This window comes from Schistocerca cancellata, chromosome 2 (genome assembly GCF_023864275.1).
Source record: "Schistocerca cancellata isolate TAMUIC-IGC-003103 chromosome 2, iqSchCanc2.1, whole genome shotgun sequence".
Lineage (NCBI taxonomy): Eukaryota > Metazoa > Arthropoda > Insecta > Orthoptera > Acrididae > Schistocerca > Schistocerca cancellata.
The window spans coordinates 11,273,423-11,290,668 of NC_064627.1; the positions used below are offsets into that span (position 1 = coordinate 11,273,423).

Below are 17,246 nucleotides of genomic sequence, written 5' to 3' on the forward strand. Positions count from 1 at the left end.
GGAATACACCTTCCTGATAATATACGAGCAATTATTGTATGTCCATCCAATTGTGGCAAGACTAATGTCGTCATGATGGTGCTAACACGCGTAGATGGAGTCCGATTTGAACACGTTTGTGTATTCTAAAAAACTCTGTTTCACTCCAAGGACTGTCTAGTACAGGAGATATTGCGCGGTACAAAATGTGTACGTACTCGACATTCAGTAAAAGCGGTGATATCCTCCCACCTGAAAAAGTAAAGTCAAGCACTCTCTTCATATTTGACGATGTTGCTGTGGAAAACCGAGACTAAATTTGAAGATATTTCTGCTTAGGCCGTCATATGGACCATGATGTATTTTATATAAGCCAAACATATTCCAGAATCCCGAAACAGTTGTTTAGGGATAATGCAAACCTATTTATAGCCTTAAAACAAGACAATCTGAATTTAAAACACATTTGCCAAGCACATGTAGGAACAGACATGTCATTCAATTATTTTCCAAAGATATCTGGCGATTGCTGGAATCATTCACAATATGAATTTCTCGTTATTGATAAAACAAGAAAACTAAATGATGGTAGGTACAAGCGAAACTTCCAAGAGTTTCTGTCTCTATATCCTGGTAAATTAGGTGAGTACATCGGTATACGCTGCACCATGGACAAATTCGCGCGCGTGTCTGGTTCTCAACCCGAGAAAATGGGTGTACATAGACGGAACATTTGTATGTACACGGATGCGAAAATTCAGGCTATTGTGCATAAAGTTGGAGGTATGCGCAGGGAGCTAGAGACATTTTACCGGACTCTTCCGAGAATGATCAATGCATTAAATGAGTTAGTTAATGAAATCGGTAAGAAAATAACCGACTCAACTGAAAACGGCGATGTTATTGAGAGGAAAATACAGGTAGAGGCCGTTGTTGTTGAGAAGGGGGACCAGGCACATAATAAGAGGAGGAAGTGCGGATATATAAACTCATGCCGTAGAGAAATCTGATTAGTATACACCGAGACACCAACGAAGCAGAAAGTAATTCAGGCGCGGAAAGCGGTTCGAGACGAATTATGGTTGCTAAGGTTACGGCGTGTGGATCGACAGCAAACACTGAGAGAGGCCCTTAAGCCCGTCACTGAGTCTCTCAGACAGCTCTCAGCAAAAACTTAACCGCACGATAACAATGGTGTCGCCATTGACAGATTCATTACCCGTCACGTCCCTGGCCAGATAGATAGGACCTTCGGCGTTATCAGGGGAAGACAGTACATGTTGGGCATGCGGCCTATAAATGGAACTGATGACGCAATACAGGTTGTCGGTAGGCGGTCTGAGAGAATACCTGGCTGGCTTAATGAATCGTATTTTCCTAAGACCCACGGAAAAACATTTATTATTCAGTTAATGATGTGGAAATGGTCCATGAATACTTCATTTGACTGGTGTACATAAGATAACAAGAAGCCCGAGCAACAAGAAATATAAAAGCATTGTAAAACCAATACTTCATGGTGAAAACAACAACAGCAGTAGCGGCAGTGTTGATGTATTGATATTGCGCACAAAGCAGTGAACAATCGAATAGAGTGTCTAGATATGGTTTGGGAACCATTTCAATTATTTATTGCACAAGAACCAAACATTGTACAGATATCATACAGATGTCATTTTGAAGAGAAATGTACACCGCCACAGAATAGTTCGGTAATTTGTCGATAGTCAGCGCTAGTCACAAACATGGCGAGTTCACCTGTGGAGCGAGCTTTCTGTGTGTTGGAGTTCAACAGAAACAAGTATGCTACAGCTGTTCAACGGATGTTTAGAACCAAGTACGGTAAGAAGCCACCGACAAGGCAGGCAATTTACCACTGGCACAAAAAATTCGTTACGACGGGTTGCTTGTCCCCGACAAAGAGAAGCGAACGTCCCAGCGAGAGTGAAGTGAATGTGGAGCGTCGTGCGTCCTGTGAAAGCCGTGCGTACTCTCCTAAAGTGGTATTCGCACCAGACATTCACGGCATGCTCATGCTATGCATCCATTATGGCATCGCCTGTAAGATTGCTGGAGAATGAATTTATATCAGGTAGTCGGGTTTCATTGAGTTTCGCCATGCTATCCACATATTTATATGGGAAAACCACCTTGCTAGTCACAAGTGTAAACTTTTCCATGTCGGGAAATGCAGCTCGAGTGATATGCATATCCTCCCGAGTTAGAGTTTCAACGAGTTTCTGGAGCGTGGCGTGTGCATAAAACGTAACGTATCAAGGAAGGGTAGCGTAATTCTTGGCGTCATTCGTTTGGAGAATGAAATGTTTTTCTCGATGCTCTCGGGTATTAGACTGACCTGATCTTTCTCCATGCTGAAATCAGCCAAGTGCTCAACTAGAAAGTGAGCGTCATACTCAGTTAAATTATGGAATAAAACGGGCATATGCCTTGGTAGCTGGTATTTCAAATTGCAAGTATTGTGAGCTGCACCACGGAACTTCCGCATAAGATCGTAGTGGTCCCTATGAGGAGTTTCCGCTTTTCTATCTAATGGAAGCCCAGAAATACGACAGTCAGCTCTGTTGCTTTACATATCTTCATTCTCTTTCGATTTGCTCGTGGGAACGTTGCCGCCGTGAAGCCTATCAACGTCCCATGGAAGTTTTCCGAGCTCAGTGAGCAGCCAAAGTACAGGGCTATCCTCAGCACAAGATTTGTAGTGGTTTACACTCGAATCCTAGGACAATACAATTTGTTAGGCTACTGCATATGGTTCGTGTTTTTCTGTACTGGGTCCTTGGAAGCGCAACCTACCAGATGCGCTGCTAATAACTTGTCTGAGGATAAATAATTCAAAAATGGCTCAAATGGCTCTGAGCACTATGGGACTTAACGTCTGAGGTCATCAGTCCCCTAGAACTTAGTACTTAAACCTAACTAACCTAAGGACATCACACACATCCATGTCCGAGGCAGGATTCGAATCTGCGACCGTAGCGGTCGCGCGTTTCCAGACACTGATAAATAATTCAGGCATATTCAGTTGAGAGAATAGAAGTCGGGAAATGTCTTTGATCACAGGATCGATGCTATTATTAATACTACAGCTAGAACTAGTCGATGAAGTTGCTTGCTGTGATTTGTTGAGGGGTATGTAATATGTTGAGGGCTACCTTACGAGGTCGGCGAGGACGTGATGGTGGAGCTTCAGAATAGAGCTGCTGCGAGCAGCCTGGTTGCTGCAGCCCTCATCCGCTAGCCTGAGGAAGGACAGTCCGTGGACGCCAGAGCGCTGGCGGGGGCGGGGGCGGGGGCGGGGGCGGGGGCGGGGGCGGGGGCGGCGCCCTTGCTGGCGGAGCGTGCCGCACAGGGCCTCGTTTCGATTCACGGGCTTCGCCGCCCCTGGTACCCGAGCCACGGCGTATTGGTGAATTGTCCCTTTGAGGCAGCCGCTGTAGAATAGCCATAAAAAAATTAAGTACAGCGTTCTAAACTTCGCTTGCTGCCGCTGCTGCTGTAGGGAAAGAAAGAATACTGATTATTTGTAGGCAGAGTGAGCATATATTACCTACTTTGCTCTGCCTTCTTGGCATCTCCCTCCCCTCCTCTCCTCACGACGGTGAAGGTCCCTCTCCGTCGCCTCCACGCACTGTGGCATTTCGCCTTCGCCTGAACTGGGGAGGGCCCATTGATTCATCTCCCCATTATAGCCTGCAACATAAAGATTTAATAATAAAAAAAACATACACACAGAAACTACGGAAAACAATAATATATTTTTTTAGAATATACTGTCACATGAGATTTGCGATGGCTCCTCCATATCTCCAGCATATACCCCTCCCTGTCCCCTTTCTTCATCTGCCAGGAAATTATTTACAACAACAAAGAATGTACGTCATATTACATATACAATAAAGTTTAATTATGTATACACAGTGCTATGGAGATGGAAAAAATTAATGGATATGTATATACTCAAACAATACAAAATGCTTAGTGAACTGAAAAAAGATGTAACTTTTATCGATTTTGATCCTTGAAATCATCTACAGCAACAACGACGTATTACGTAAATGATGAAAAATATATATACTACTTATGATAATACTGCTGCGACTGTTGGACGTCTACCTCTAGCTCTTCCACGATTTGTGTGTGTATGCTGAAATAACAAGAAAAAACAATTAACTCCTAAATCTGATACGGATACTGCGAGACTTTTCACGAAAATATACACTCCGAAATCCGACTTCATGCTGTGAAGTTGAAGACATATTTACCTGGTAATCCCCACGGCCTCGGGGTCTTCCGCCACTGGTGTTGCCACTGCCGCTTGTTGCCGCCGATCGCTTCATTTTCCCCCCAAATAAACCGGCAGCGCTCACACACACGAGCAAGAGAAACACAATCGGGCTGACCCCGCCGCGGACAATAGCAGAATGAGAATGACGAGGGTTTATATAATCTTCACTCCCCCTGAAAACGCCATTTTACCCAGGGAGCCTCCAGATGAATGTTGGTCTGACCTCACGTGACAAGTTGGTGCTGGTCTGGCCAGCTGCGATTTTCGCGCGCTCTTGGATCCAGCCGGAAAAACCCTGCTTCCAGTGTGGACAACACTCTGTGATGAGCTGTAGAAGATCGTCTTCAAGAGTTTCAACGTGGTGTGTTTGTGCTCACTTATTTTAGCGATGTATTTTTTTACGAGTTATTTTGTGTTCCCGTTTTACGTGCACCTGGTAATACAGTGCAGTGTTTCGTGCGCGAGTGTATTTGAAGGAAATTGTTTATTGCAACATTTGCAACTATTGAGGCATTAAACACTTTACCTAATTTTTTTATTCACGCAAATGTTTTGGAGTAGTGGAGGAAGACAGAGGTTTCACAAGTGTGCCGCAATCTTTTTTTTAGAGTCAGATTTCAACCTTGTTAATTTTCATTTGCCCCACTTATAACTTATTAATTTACATGACAGATTAAGTGATGTGCGTAATGAATATTGCCCCGTGAGGTAATTTAATGTGAATCCTTTGCTATCCCCTGATTTCGTCCTTAATTCCAGTGTTGTGTCAGTATAAGAATAGGCTTTGTCCTTTGTATTTTAACGTGGATTAATATAGATAAGGTTTGTATTATAAGTGTTTTATGGTACCCCATCTCTTGGACTTTGTACGTAAATCCTCCATTTTACGGAAATGTGTTTATATTTCATAGCCTGAACAACTTTCTGCAACTACTACCCTTAAAAATAGACAGATGACATAGCAAAATTTTACTAAGTTTATTATTCATTTTCAAATGTACTTAATCCAATTCTAACCAAGCCAGGCGTTAATGCTCTGCAGTAAGTCGATTTATTATATTTCTTACTCAAATACTTCGATTACCATAGAGTTAAATAGTTTGTTATAATTGTGGATTTGCCGTTGTATTTTGTTGTACTAATGATTTCAGTTGCTACAGAAGACGTATTTCTGCACAAAATTTGAACAATTAATATTTTATTATTTTCTTAACTCATGTATTTGATAAACTCGACTGCATGTAAGTCCTCTCCCGCTTACATACACTAAATGAAATACTGTAACAGATCCCTCCCATAGTATGAAGGCCCCCACTAGGCAAATCGTCTTTCTGGGGAGTGACTGACGAGATTTTGGAAACGATGTTTGTCACCACTTCTCTGGAAGGGGGACGGAATGTACACGGTGGCGGCCAGTCAAGGAATATTTTAGGGAATCGGTTTAAAAGTTTTATTTCAAGGGCGCAGTCAAATCTTTGCAAGTGTAGTCCGAGAGGATCGTACGCTGTGGCTGCGTGACACAAGTCGCTTGTCTTCTGTGCAGTTAAAGCTGCTGACAAGAGACGCCCTGAGGCCTCTGCTGAAACTGCTAGCGATTTCACGTCATTGGTTTTAGCCAATAGCGTGCGCGGGATACAGGCCACGTGTGTGGGCGCTGGAGTGTTCTGCGGTGCGGAACACGGTTGCCTCTCTCTCTTGTAATCCAGACCTCGAGCAGAACAGGCGCCTTTTCGGAAGGCAGACCCTTTGGCTCTGCTTTTCACGACCGGCCACCAACATAAGTTAACGTGAACCGCTTCCCCTTCCGTTACCCATTTTCTGCAGGCGTTTACCAGGTAAAGGCTATTTCGTTTGCGACTCGGCACAACCGCTGCTGACAGCGTGTGCCGGCCCGGCGGGACCGAGGGGGGGGGGGGGGGGGGAGAGAGAGAGAGAGAGAGAGAGAGAGAGAGAGAGAGAGAGAGAGAGAGAGAGAGAGCGCACGTGTTTCAACGGGAAACTCTTGGATGCTTTGGTTTGGCGATTAGCGTGGCATCCAGCCCGTCAGTCGCGGAGCCCGAGCAGACACCTGCTTCCCAGGCTCTGCCCTTCACCTCACCTCACCGTTGTGCCCCAATTCCGGGCGGCCTGCACGGGTGCAGTCCAGTGGACAGGGAGCGGCGAACGGTGCGTGCTTCGCGACCGGAAGATTTTTTTAACCGTATAATTACGTGTGATGACTGTTTCGTGACGGTATTCCTTGTGCGATAGGAATAAATAAAGCAGTAGATTTAATTACTTCTTTATAGGACCTGCATCTTCCTAAACAGCAGGAAATGATGACGGAGAGAAATCCAACCCCTGCAAACTGAATTTTTTTGTAAATAAACTATATACCGTCTGCTATGTAATTGAATTTCCTGTCGTGAGATGCTTCCTCTGCACCACAGAGCTGCCAATTTCCAAGTAGGTGATGGGAGGGGAGGATTGGGGGGTTTATGAGAGGGCAAAGGGTTAATTAATTGAGCACTTTAATTAAGTAGTCAATCAAATCGATAGGAGAGAGAGTGTGCTATTCGAACAACTCGAGCCTGAAAGTGTACCTGTGTCAGTGCGGGGGAAGTTTCCTGAGGAGGAGGGGTGGGGGAATAACAGGTTACGGACCTGTCAATCAAAAAGAATGATTATCCCCAGGGAGTCATAACCTGTCAATCAAAAGAGAACAATAGGTTTGCCTCCGAGTGCAGACTTGCCACTGATGTAGGCAAGCTGCGCTAACAAACTGCGCTCGTGTCCTCGTTGCCGCACTACTCGCGCCATCGTGACGCGCCACTGTGGTACGTGGTCCAACGGGGATAGATTGAGCGCAGCGTGCACTGTGCCAATGCGATCACCCCAACTCAGTTCTTTGCAGGTTTCTGTCTGCCATCGCCTCAGAAGTGTGGTGGACGACACTCTCGTTGATATGAGACGATTTGTAGTTTGTAGGAATTCGTAGCCCACGGCAACCACGGCTGCAGAACTGCACTCAAATACGCGGAAGGCACGCAGAAGCCTTTTATTTAACAGGCACCGTTGTATAGCAAATTGTAACGTGTAACGTGCCCAGGCGGGTAGTGCTTTTCTTCTTAAGGTAAGACGTGTGTGAAACTGAAACGCAAATAAATCCAGATTAATAGAAACGCCTACAATTGGAATGCATTTGTACTATCGTGTCCTAAAAAAGGATAGAGAGAAGACGGGGGGTTTAAGGTCAGTCTGCAATTTCCGAGCGGTGAGGAGAAAATGTAGAAAGACACATTCTCAGTGAAGACAGGTTGATGATTTCTGTCAGCGCCAAACACAGCCACAGCGCATCTACGAGACAGGTGGATTTTGGGAGTCTGATTAGCACTGTTTATGTGCGATCAGACTAACGTTTGCTCTGAAGGCTAATTGTAAACATTAGAATAAGCAAAGCAGGCAATTGAGTGCAGAACGGAAGTCAGTGTCTGAAGCCAAGAAGTCAGGTGCTAACAGAAGTAGCGAACTAGCACCAAGTTAACTACAAACTTGAGAGCAGCATTCCAGGTGAGGAAAAGAGACGTGTCGGAGCTTACCGACGCCGGCCACGAGCGACACGGAGTCGGCGCCCCAGCGATCTGACTGAACTCCCTCTGGACACCAAAACACGAGTTTTTAAAGGATCGAAAGGATCGTGGCGGCGCACCGTTTCCCGACCCTCCGGCCCGCCGGCACTTGACAAGCATCAGCCAATCTGGCGAGTCGTTGTGCACCTCTACTGCGCCTCTGGCCAACTATCCCCTTTTCCTACTCGGTAGGTAGGGATGCCTCTGGATTTTACATTAACAGACTCGAAGTTTGGTATCAACAGCGTTCAGCAGAAAACTAACGTCACTGCCGCTCCTGTTATGGCCAGCAACAACGGTGTTTTACGTCCAGTATGAGATTTTCACTCTGCAGCTGAGTGTGCGCTGATATGAAACTTCCTGGCAGATTAAAAATGTGTGCCGGACTCCGCTGCAGAGTGAAAATGTCATTCTGGAAACATCCCCCCGGCTGTGGCTAAGCTATGTCTCCCTAATATACTTTCTTTCAAGAGTGCTAGTTCTGTTAGGTTCGCAGGAGAGCTTCTGTAAAGTTTGGAAGGTAAGAAGCGAGATACTGACAGAAGTAAAGCTGTGAGGACGGGGCGTGAGTCGTGCTTGGGTAGCTCAGTTGGTAGACCACTTGCCCGCAAAAGGCGAAGGTCCTGAGTTCGAGTCTCGGTCCGGCACACAGTTTTAATCTGTCAGGAAGTTTCAGTGTTTTACGTCACTCGGCCCTGCCCTCCGCCCTTCTGTGGATGGGGATTGCTGTAACAGCACAGTAAGTCGCGTAAACCCACTGACGTTGCAGTTCTGAGGAGCAGGTATCGAGCTTCTTGCTTCTGCTAAGACGTGCCTTTTCGTGTGCATCCTGCACAGTGACGCCTTACGGTAGCGTCTAGGCAGTGGATGGAGTTAGCAGTTAATTTTCTACAGTGAAACTTCATCCCTGGGACAGGTGCCCAGAGCGTCTACAATTTACACGGCTCTAGTGTTACTATTTACCCCCGGTAACTCAAATGCTGCCACTTTTGTCTACTCTCTGCGTTTTTTGTCTGGTTTCCTACCTTGGAGAGCCCTCTATTGCTCCAAATAGAAACAAAATAGCAATACGTAACAACGTAGAAGTCATTATGCCGTCAATATATGACGGTACTAGTTAGGTCAATGTTTAATGCCATAGTCAGTGGCGGATCGTAACCACACATTCGCAAACGGCTTCTTCGGTGAGGGACCACGTTCAGTGGAACGTTTGTGCTTCTAATGTCGAATAATTTCTTACGCGTCGATTTTCGCTTCTGATTATGATGAACCCCGTACACACGTTTCGCAGTGGAGCGACTCTGGCACCCACCTCTGCACTGTGCCCCGAACAGCCCTATCGCGTCACTTTGCCCTTAAACCGGTCCTGCTCGGAAGGTGTACTGTTTGTTCCCCCAAAAGAATTCAGATGCTCTCAAGCGGTTTGTACACAAATTTCGTGCCGCTTGAATCCTAATTTCCTGCCACGAAGGTGACAGCACGTGGTAATTAATGGGGAGGTAGATAAAGTGCGTGTCATTTACGACGGCGGCCGAGTTTAGGTTCGTTCTGCGCATATGGTGTCACAAAACACAGTCAGCCAATGAACAGAGAACGACGTTGCCATAGCTCGACTGCAGTACAGAGCACGGACGAGTGTCTTGTTTTAGAAACGTTGAGTCATAAATAAAGTAATTGAACAAAAGCAATGTCTTGATAGCAGACTTTCTTTTATAGAAAGTTTGGGAAAAGCATTCTTTATACCAACTGCTTCATATTCTGTTAATTAATTAAACCAAACAAGCAATAAGCCTCCTAATTCAGGCGATAGCAAGGAAAGGTATTTGTATCATTCTCACTAACCACATTTTCGCAATAAAGAACAGCAGTAATTGTAACTCTTCAGGCTTTCCCGGCGATCTGATGACATCTTGGGTTGTCGGGTGTTCTGCCGGATATCAGCGCCGTACTTGCACGATATTTCGGTCACGTAGCTCGTGATCTTCATCAGGTGCGACCTGAGACTGCTCCTCGAGTGGACCTAGTCCAGTATTTATGCCTAAGGCCTTCCCCCTGATATCCGGCAGAACACCCGACAATCCAAGATGTCAACAGCAGTAATTGTTTATTTCCTATTGTACTCCGACGAAACGTGAGTAATTCATAGTCATACCAACAGTGTTTGTCGGTATTTTGCGTCACATTTTAAAGTCCTCTGGTGGCAGTATTGTACGACGAGCTGCGTTATCGTAACGGTTAAAGTGTTTGGATGCTAAGTATAAGGTTCGGAGTTCAAACCTTGTTCGGTGGTTAATATTTTCTTTTTTTAAACCGATATCGAAGTGTCATACTTCATGAATTTTATTCGTTTGAATGTAATTTTTTGAAATTTCTAGTTGCAGCTAAAATCGACCATACGGAAAGTATACGCTATGCACTTTTACCTCTGCAAACTCTTCAAAATTTCGTGCAATGGTTTACTACATCTAATGTTGCACAATAACTGCGTTGAATATCGAAACAAAATTAAGTCATTTATGGCGGGAAAGTATCAGTCAAGAAGATCTGTGAAAATCAACTTTTTGGGCCAAATAGTTTTTGTGAAATCGAATGATAAAGTGTGTCAAAGCAGTCGAAACACCATGTGTCTGCGCAGGCGAGCAGTGCGGTGATGACAGAATCGCGCAGAGCGCGGAATGCAGGGAACACGTCTCTGGAGCAGCCAAAGGGATAATGCGGCCGTGTTGGCTTTACTTCATAACCTGCGCGCTCCCCCCCTAAAAGTAAGTTTGCGAACTATACTACTGCGCTGCTTCTCTTGGCGCGTGCAACTGGCAACGCAGCACTCTCACGCGTCTGGGCGGGCATGCGCGAACCGCCAAGATAAAAGAATGGAACTATAGTGAAGACGGAGTTGTATCTGGCGTTGTCAAGGAACCGTGGTAGCCTGTTCCCTGCTCTCGATCTACATAAAATGATCGGAGATAAATCTCAGGAGCCATATTATGTTGTCTGCATACGGTGCCGTCGTTTACCGTGTGGCCAAGTCAGCAGAAGATAAAAAAACGATTGCAAAACCATTTAAATAAAATATCTAAAAGGTACATGAAGGAGCCGTTGATCCTGAACTGTAGAGAAATGTGACATCCTCCGCGTGAGTACTGAGATAACTCGGTGTAATTTCTGTTGTAGATTCAACTGAATGTGCAGCGAGTACAGCTACTCAGTTTGGAACTATCGTATACAAAATGGTACAGAGAAGACAGTAACACTATAATGGATTTCTTAATTCTCAGTTATATGCCTTTTCTTCTATTTCTACTTAATACTTTACGAACAGCTAATAAGATGTGTCCTTTGTTGTACGCCGTGCTGAAACGAGTGTACAGTATTTTTCTCGAACAATAAGGTTACTCTTAGCGACATTTGGTCCGTGTCAGGCAGAAACTTGAAGGCTGAGGAAAGCGGGAAAGGAAAGTCGGCACGCTTCCGAGATGCGGCGATCGAGGAGAATACCGAAGGTACCGTAACATTCTCACACGAAGAGCTGGCGACAAGCACAGGGGAAGGGAGGACGCGATTGTAAGCAGGAACAGCGCGGTCGGCCACATGTTCCGCCTTATAGTGCAGAGTAGCTGGAGTCTGGATGGCACGAGGGTGTATCGAGGAGCGAGGGCACTAAATGTGAAGACGGGAAGTGGTCGGTGAATATTTTAGAAGAGAGAGAATATGTCGACATTCAGCGGGTCAGCTGTCGGCAGCTGGAGTGGAAGAGGTGCGCGTGCTGCTGCAGAAGTGGCGGGCCAGGGGCCAGGGGGGAGGGCGCAGCGCCAGCCCGTGCCGCCCTTCGCCTCCAGATCAGAGACACCTCCCGCGGGAAATGCGGAGCCACGCAGCGCCGGGCGGGGAAGGTCGGCCGAGCCACCGCTGCCGCGCCCTCCGTAGGTCACCGCCACGTGCTGCGCCAGCCGCCTGCCTCACCGCTCTGGCGTGGCCGTGACGCCGTGGAACGCCCGGCATTTGGAAGGAGCACCAACCTCCCCGGCTGGTGGGCTTCCGTCCCGGCAGGTGGTGCAGCGGCCGGCGCCACGCGGCGCACACGGGCCGGGCGTGAGCGACACGGGGGGCCGCCGCCGAAATGTTGCACCGCGTGCGCGCAGGTGGCCGGCCGCTACCACACCACTCGTGGCAGTTCGTATCGCTGTCGGTGCTCGAGTGGCACGTGTAGCTCCGAGGATCCTGGAGGTACGAGAGAAACTCGTACAAACAGGGGAACTCACATTCCGTCTATTACAGTGCCAACAACCTGAGGCCAAACACGAGCGAGACGAAGGGGTGTGGTTTGCGCTCCAAAATCACACAAGTGTGGCGAGGCGGAGGACTGCACTGCTGCAGCACTGGCTGTAGCCGACATATCCGGCGCGGCGTAGGCCAGCAGCCTGACGTTTAAACACGATTGCATCAACGACAATGCCGAAGCCTGCGCCAGCCCCCGACTATGCGTGTGTGCGTGCGCGTGTGTGCGTGTGTACTCTTCTCGTGCGGAGTGCGTCTGTACAGGCGAAGGAAGTGGACGCCGCAGTGAAGGAGCCAGTACGGGTTGCGAGGGAACGCCTGAAGCCGACACCGGTGCAGAAACTCGACCCGCTCGTCGGCATTGCGCCGGGACGCGGCGCCACGTGTGGCAGGCTGCGGCGACCCGGCAGCGCGCTGCCAGAGGTGCCGACCGCCGTGGCTGGTGGCCAGCCAGGCGGAGAGGAGCCAGCCAGCCAGGCTGCGGGACCGGCGTACGAGCTGCGGCCTCCTCCTCCTCCTCCTCCTCCTCTCTTCCCAGCTGAATCCAGTGTGACAGAGTGCAACCTCCAGGCGGATCTTCCACAATAAAGGAGATTTTTAAAGTAAATTTCCTGTGACGGGTCGGAGTCGTCAGTTTCTGTGTTGGGATCAGCGTGACATCCGGCTTATGTTTCGCCGTGTGCCAAAACTTAAGCTTGCCCGCTAAGCGAATAGTGGTACAGGGACCGTCTGTACAGGAACGCTGTCCAAAGTTTGCTTCTTACATAATTTTCACAATTTTTCCTCTCCTGACCACGTCTGCTGTCCACGTGCCACTAGTAATATACAGGGTGTTACAAAAAGGCACGGCCAAACTTTCAGGAAACATTCCTCACACACAAAGAAAGAAAATATGTTATGTGGACATGTGTCCGGAAACGCTTACTTTCCATGTTAGAATTCATTTTATTATTCTCTTCAAATCACATTAATCATGGAATGAAAAGACACAGCAACAGAACGTACCAGCGTGACTTCAAATACTTTGTTACAGGAAATGTTCAAAAAATGTCCTCCGTTAGCGAGGAGACATGCATCCACCCTCCGTCGCATGGAATCCCTGATGCGCCGATGCAGCCCTGGAGAATGGCGTATTGTATCACAGCCGTCCACAATACGAGCACGAAGAGTCTCTACATTTGGTATCGGGGTTGCGTAGACAAGAGCTTTCAAATGCCCCCATAAATGAAAGTCAAGAGGGTTGAGGTCAGGAGAGCGTGGAGGCCATGGAATTGGTCCGCCTCTACCAATCCGTCGCTCACCGAATCGGTTGTGAGAAGAACACTTCGACTGTAATGTGCAGGAGCTCCATCGTGCATGAACCACATGTGTGTCGTACTTGTAAAGGCACATGTTCTAGCAGCACAGGTAGAGTATCCCGTATGAAATCATGATAACGTGCTCCATTGAGCGTAGGTGGAGGAACATGGGGCCCAATCGACACATCACCAACAATGCCTGCCCAAACGTTCACAGAAAATCTGTGTTGATGACGTGATTGCACAATTGCGTGCGGATTCTCGTCAGCCCACACATGTCGATTGTGAAAATTTACAATTTGATCACGTTGGAATGAAGCCTCATCCGTAAAGAGAACATTTGCACTCAAATGAGGATTGACACATAGTTGGATGAACCATTCGCAGAAGAGTACCCGTGGAGGCTAATCTGCTGCTGATACTGCCTGCACACGCTGTACATGGTACGGAAACAACTGGTTCTCCCGTAGCACTCTCCATACAGTGACGTGGTCAACGTTACCTTGTACAACAGCAACTTCTCTGACGCTGACATTGGGGTTATCGTCAACTGCACGAAGAATTGCCTCGTCCATTGCAGGTGTCCTCGTCGTTCTAGGTCTTCCCCAGTCGCGAGTCATAGGCTGGAATGTTCCGTGCTCCCTAAGACGCCGATCAATTGCTTCGAACGTCTTCCTGTCGGGACACCTTCGTTCTGGAAATCTGTCTCGATACAAACGTACCGCGCCACGGCTATTGCCCCGTGCTAATCCATACAGCAAATGGGCATCTGCCAATTCCGCATTTGTAAACATTGCACTGACTGCAAAACCACGTTCGTGATGAACACTAACCTGTTGATGCTACGTACTGATGTGCTTGATGCTAGTACTGTAGAGCAATGAGTCGCATGTCAACACAAGCACCGAAGTCAACATTACCTTCCTTCAACTGGGCCAACTGGCGGTGAATCGAGGAAGTACAGTACATACTGACGAAACTAAAATGAGCTGTAACAGGGAAATTAAGCGTTTCCGGACACATGTCCACATAACATCTTTTCTTTATTTGTGTGTGAGGAATGTTTCCTGAAAGTTTGGCCGTACCTTTTTGTAACACCCTGTATAAACGTCTGCAGCGGAGGGACGCCATTTCAATCACAATTAATCCACACCACAATTGAAATCCACTGAAACGTATTCCACAAATTAGTAGGTGCACTTCCAGTGGCATTTCTCTAATACTTTACTAGCGGAGTGTTGCTCATTACATCTACATCTACATTTATACACCGCAAGCCACGCAACGGTCTGTGGCGGAGGGCACTGTCATTACCTCCCTTTTCTGTTCTAGTCGCGTATGGTTCGCGGGAAGAACGACTGTCTGAAAGCCTCCGTGCGCGCTCTAATCTCTCTAATTTTACATTCGTGATCTCCTCGGGAGGTATAAGTAGGGGAAGCAATATATTCGATACCTCATCCAGAAACGCACCCTCTCGAAACCTGGCGAGCAAGCTACACCGCGATGCAGAGCGCCTCTCTTGCAGAGTCTGCCACTTGAGTTTGCTGAACATCTCCGTAACGCTATCACGGTTACCAAATAACCCTGTGAGGAAACGCGCCGCTCTTCTTAGGATCTTCTCTATCTCCTCCGTCAACTCGATCTGGTACGGATCCCACACTGAGAGCAATACTCAAGTATAGGTCAAACGAGTGTTTTGTAAGCCACCTCCTTTGTTGATGGACTACATTTTCTAAGGACTCTCTCAATGAATCTCAACCTGGTACCCGCCTTACCAACAATTAATTTTATATGATCATTCCACTTCAAATCGTTCCGTAACTGCTACCAGTGTTTGTTCCGCTATGATGTAATCATACAATAAAGGATCCTTCTTTCTATGTATTCGCAATACATTACATTTGTCTATGTTAAGAGTCAGTTGCCACTCCCTGCACCAAGTGCCTATCCGCTGCAGATCTTCCTGCATTTCGCTACAATTTTCTAATGCTGCAACTTCTCTGTATACTACAGCATCATCCGCGAAAAGCCGCATGGAACTTCTGACACTATCTACTAGGTCATTTATATATATTGTGAAAAGCAATGGTCCCATAACACTCCCCTGTGGCACGCCAGAGGTTACTTTAACGTCTGTAGACGTCTCTCCATTGAGAACAACATGCTGTGTTCTGTTTGCTAAAAACTCTTCAATCCAGCCACACAGCTGGTTTGATATTCCGTAGGCTCTTACTTTGTTTATCAGGCGACAGCGCGGATCTGTATCGAACGCCTTCCGGAAGTCAAGGAAAATAGCATCTACCTGGGAGCCTGTATCTAATATTTTCTGGGTCTCGTGAACAAATAAAGCGAGTTGGGTCTCACACGATCGCTGTTTCCGGAATCCATGTTGATTCCTACAGAGTAGATTCTGGGTTTCCGAAAACGACATGATACTCGAGCAAAAAACATGTCCTAAAATTCTACAACAGATCGACGTCAGAGATATAGGTCTATAGTTTTGCGCATCTGCTCGACGACCCTTCTTGAAGACTGGGACTACCTGTGCTCTTTTCCAATCATTTGGAACCTTCCGTTCCACTAGAGACTTGCGGTACACGGCTGTCAGAAGGGGGGCGAGTTCTTTCGCGTACTCTGTGTAGAATCGAATTGGTATCCCGTCAGGTCCAGTGGACTTTCCTCTGTTGAGTGATTCCAGTTGCTTTTCTATTCCTTGGACACTTATTTCGATGTCAGCCATTTTTTCGTTTGTGCAGTGCGGTCTTCCTCTGTGAAACAGGTTTGGAAAAAGGTGTTTAGTATTTCAGCTTTACGCGTGTCATCCTCTGTTTCAATGCCATCATCATCCCGGAGTATCTGGATATGCTGTTTCGAGCCACTTACTGATTTAACGTAAGACCAGAACTTCCTAGGATTTTATGTCATGTCGGTACATAGAATTTTACTTTCGAATTCACTGAACGCTTCACGCATAGCCCTCCTTACGCTAACTTTGACATCGTTTAGCTTCTGTTTGTCTGAGAGGTTTCGGCTGCGTTTAAACTTGGAGTGAAGCTCTCATTGCTTTCGCAGTAGTTTCCTAACTTTGTTGTTGAACCACGGTAGGTTTTTCCCGTCCCTCACAGTTTTACTCGGCACGTACCTGTCTAAAACGCATTTTACGATTGCCTTGAACTTTTTCCATAAACACTCAACATTGTCAGTGTCGGAACAGAAATTTTCGTTTTGATCTGTTAGGTAGTCTGAAATCTGCCTTCTATTACTCTTGCTAAACAGATAAACCTTCCTCCCTTTTTTATATTCCTATTAACTTCCATATTCAGGGATGCTGCAACGGCCTTATGATCACTGATTCCTTGTTCTGCACTTACAGAGTCGAAAAGTTCGGGTCTGTTTGTTATCAGTAGGTCCAAGGTGTTAGCTCCACGAGTCGGTTCTCTGTTTAATTGCTCGAGGTAAGTTTCGGATAGTGCACTCAGTATAATGTCACTCGATGCTCTGTCTCTACCACCCGTCCTAAACATCTGAGTGTCCCAGTCTATATCTGGTAAATTGAAATCTCCACCTAAGACCATAACATGCTGAGAAAAGTTATGTGAAATGTATTCCAAATTTTCTCTCAGTTGTTCCTAGCTCGGTTGTTGAGTGTAACAGGAACTATGCACTTCTACTTCACTACAGGATAAACTACTACTAACAGCGACAAACACGCCACCACCAGTTGCATGCAATCTATCCTTTCTAAACACCGTCTGTGCCTTTGTAAAAATTTCGGCAGAA

The 17,246-nt window shown here is 46.7% G+C and overlaps 2 protein-coding genes across 3 annotated transcripts in view; both read left to right on the plus strand.

Moving 5' to 3' along the window:
• The window catches only part of LOC126161305 (uncharacterized), an 847,447-nt gene that overhangs the window by 139,899 nt on the left and 690,302 nt on the right, over positions 1–17,246 (plus strand). The window lies entirely within an intron of this gene.
• Positions 11,602–12,756, plus strand: LOC126163199 (atherin-like). The gene is made up of 2 exons (XM_049920152.1): positions 11,602–11,813; positions 12,420–12,756. Exons 1-2 carry the CDS (start codon positions 11,602–11,604, stop codon positions 12,754–12,756), a joined length of 549 nt encoding a protein of 182 aa, XP_049776109.1.

Bases quoted from the DNA above. Each gene is read 5' to 3' on its own strand.
- LOC126163199 (XM_049920152.1), top strand. From the start codon at position 11,602: ATGTCGACATTCAGCGGGTCAGCTGTCGGCAGCTGGAGTGGAAGAGGT. The intron at 11,814-12,419 runs GTAGGTCACCGC...TCTCGTGCGGAG, and splicing joins CCACCGCTGCCGCGCCCTCC to TGCGTCTGTACAGGCGAAGG.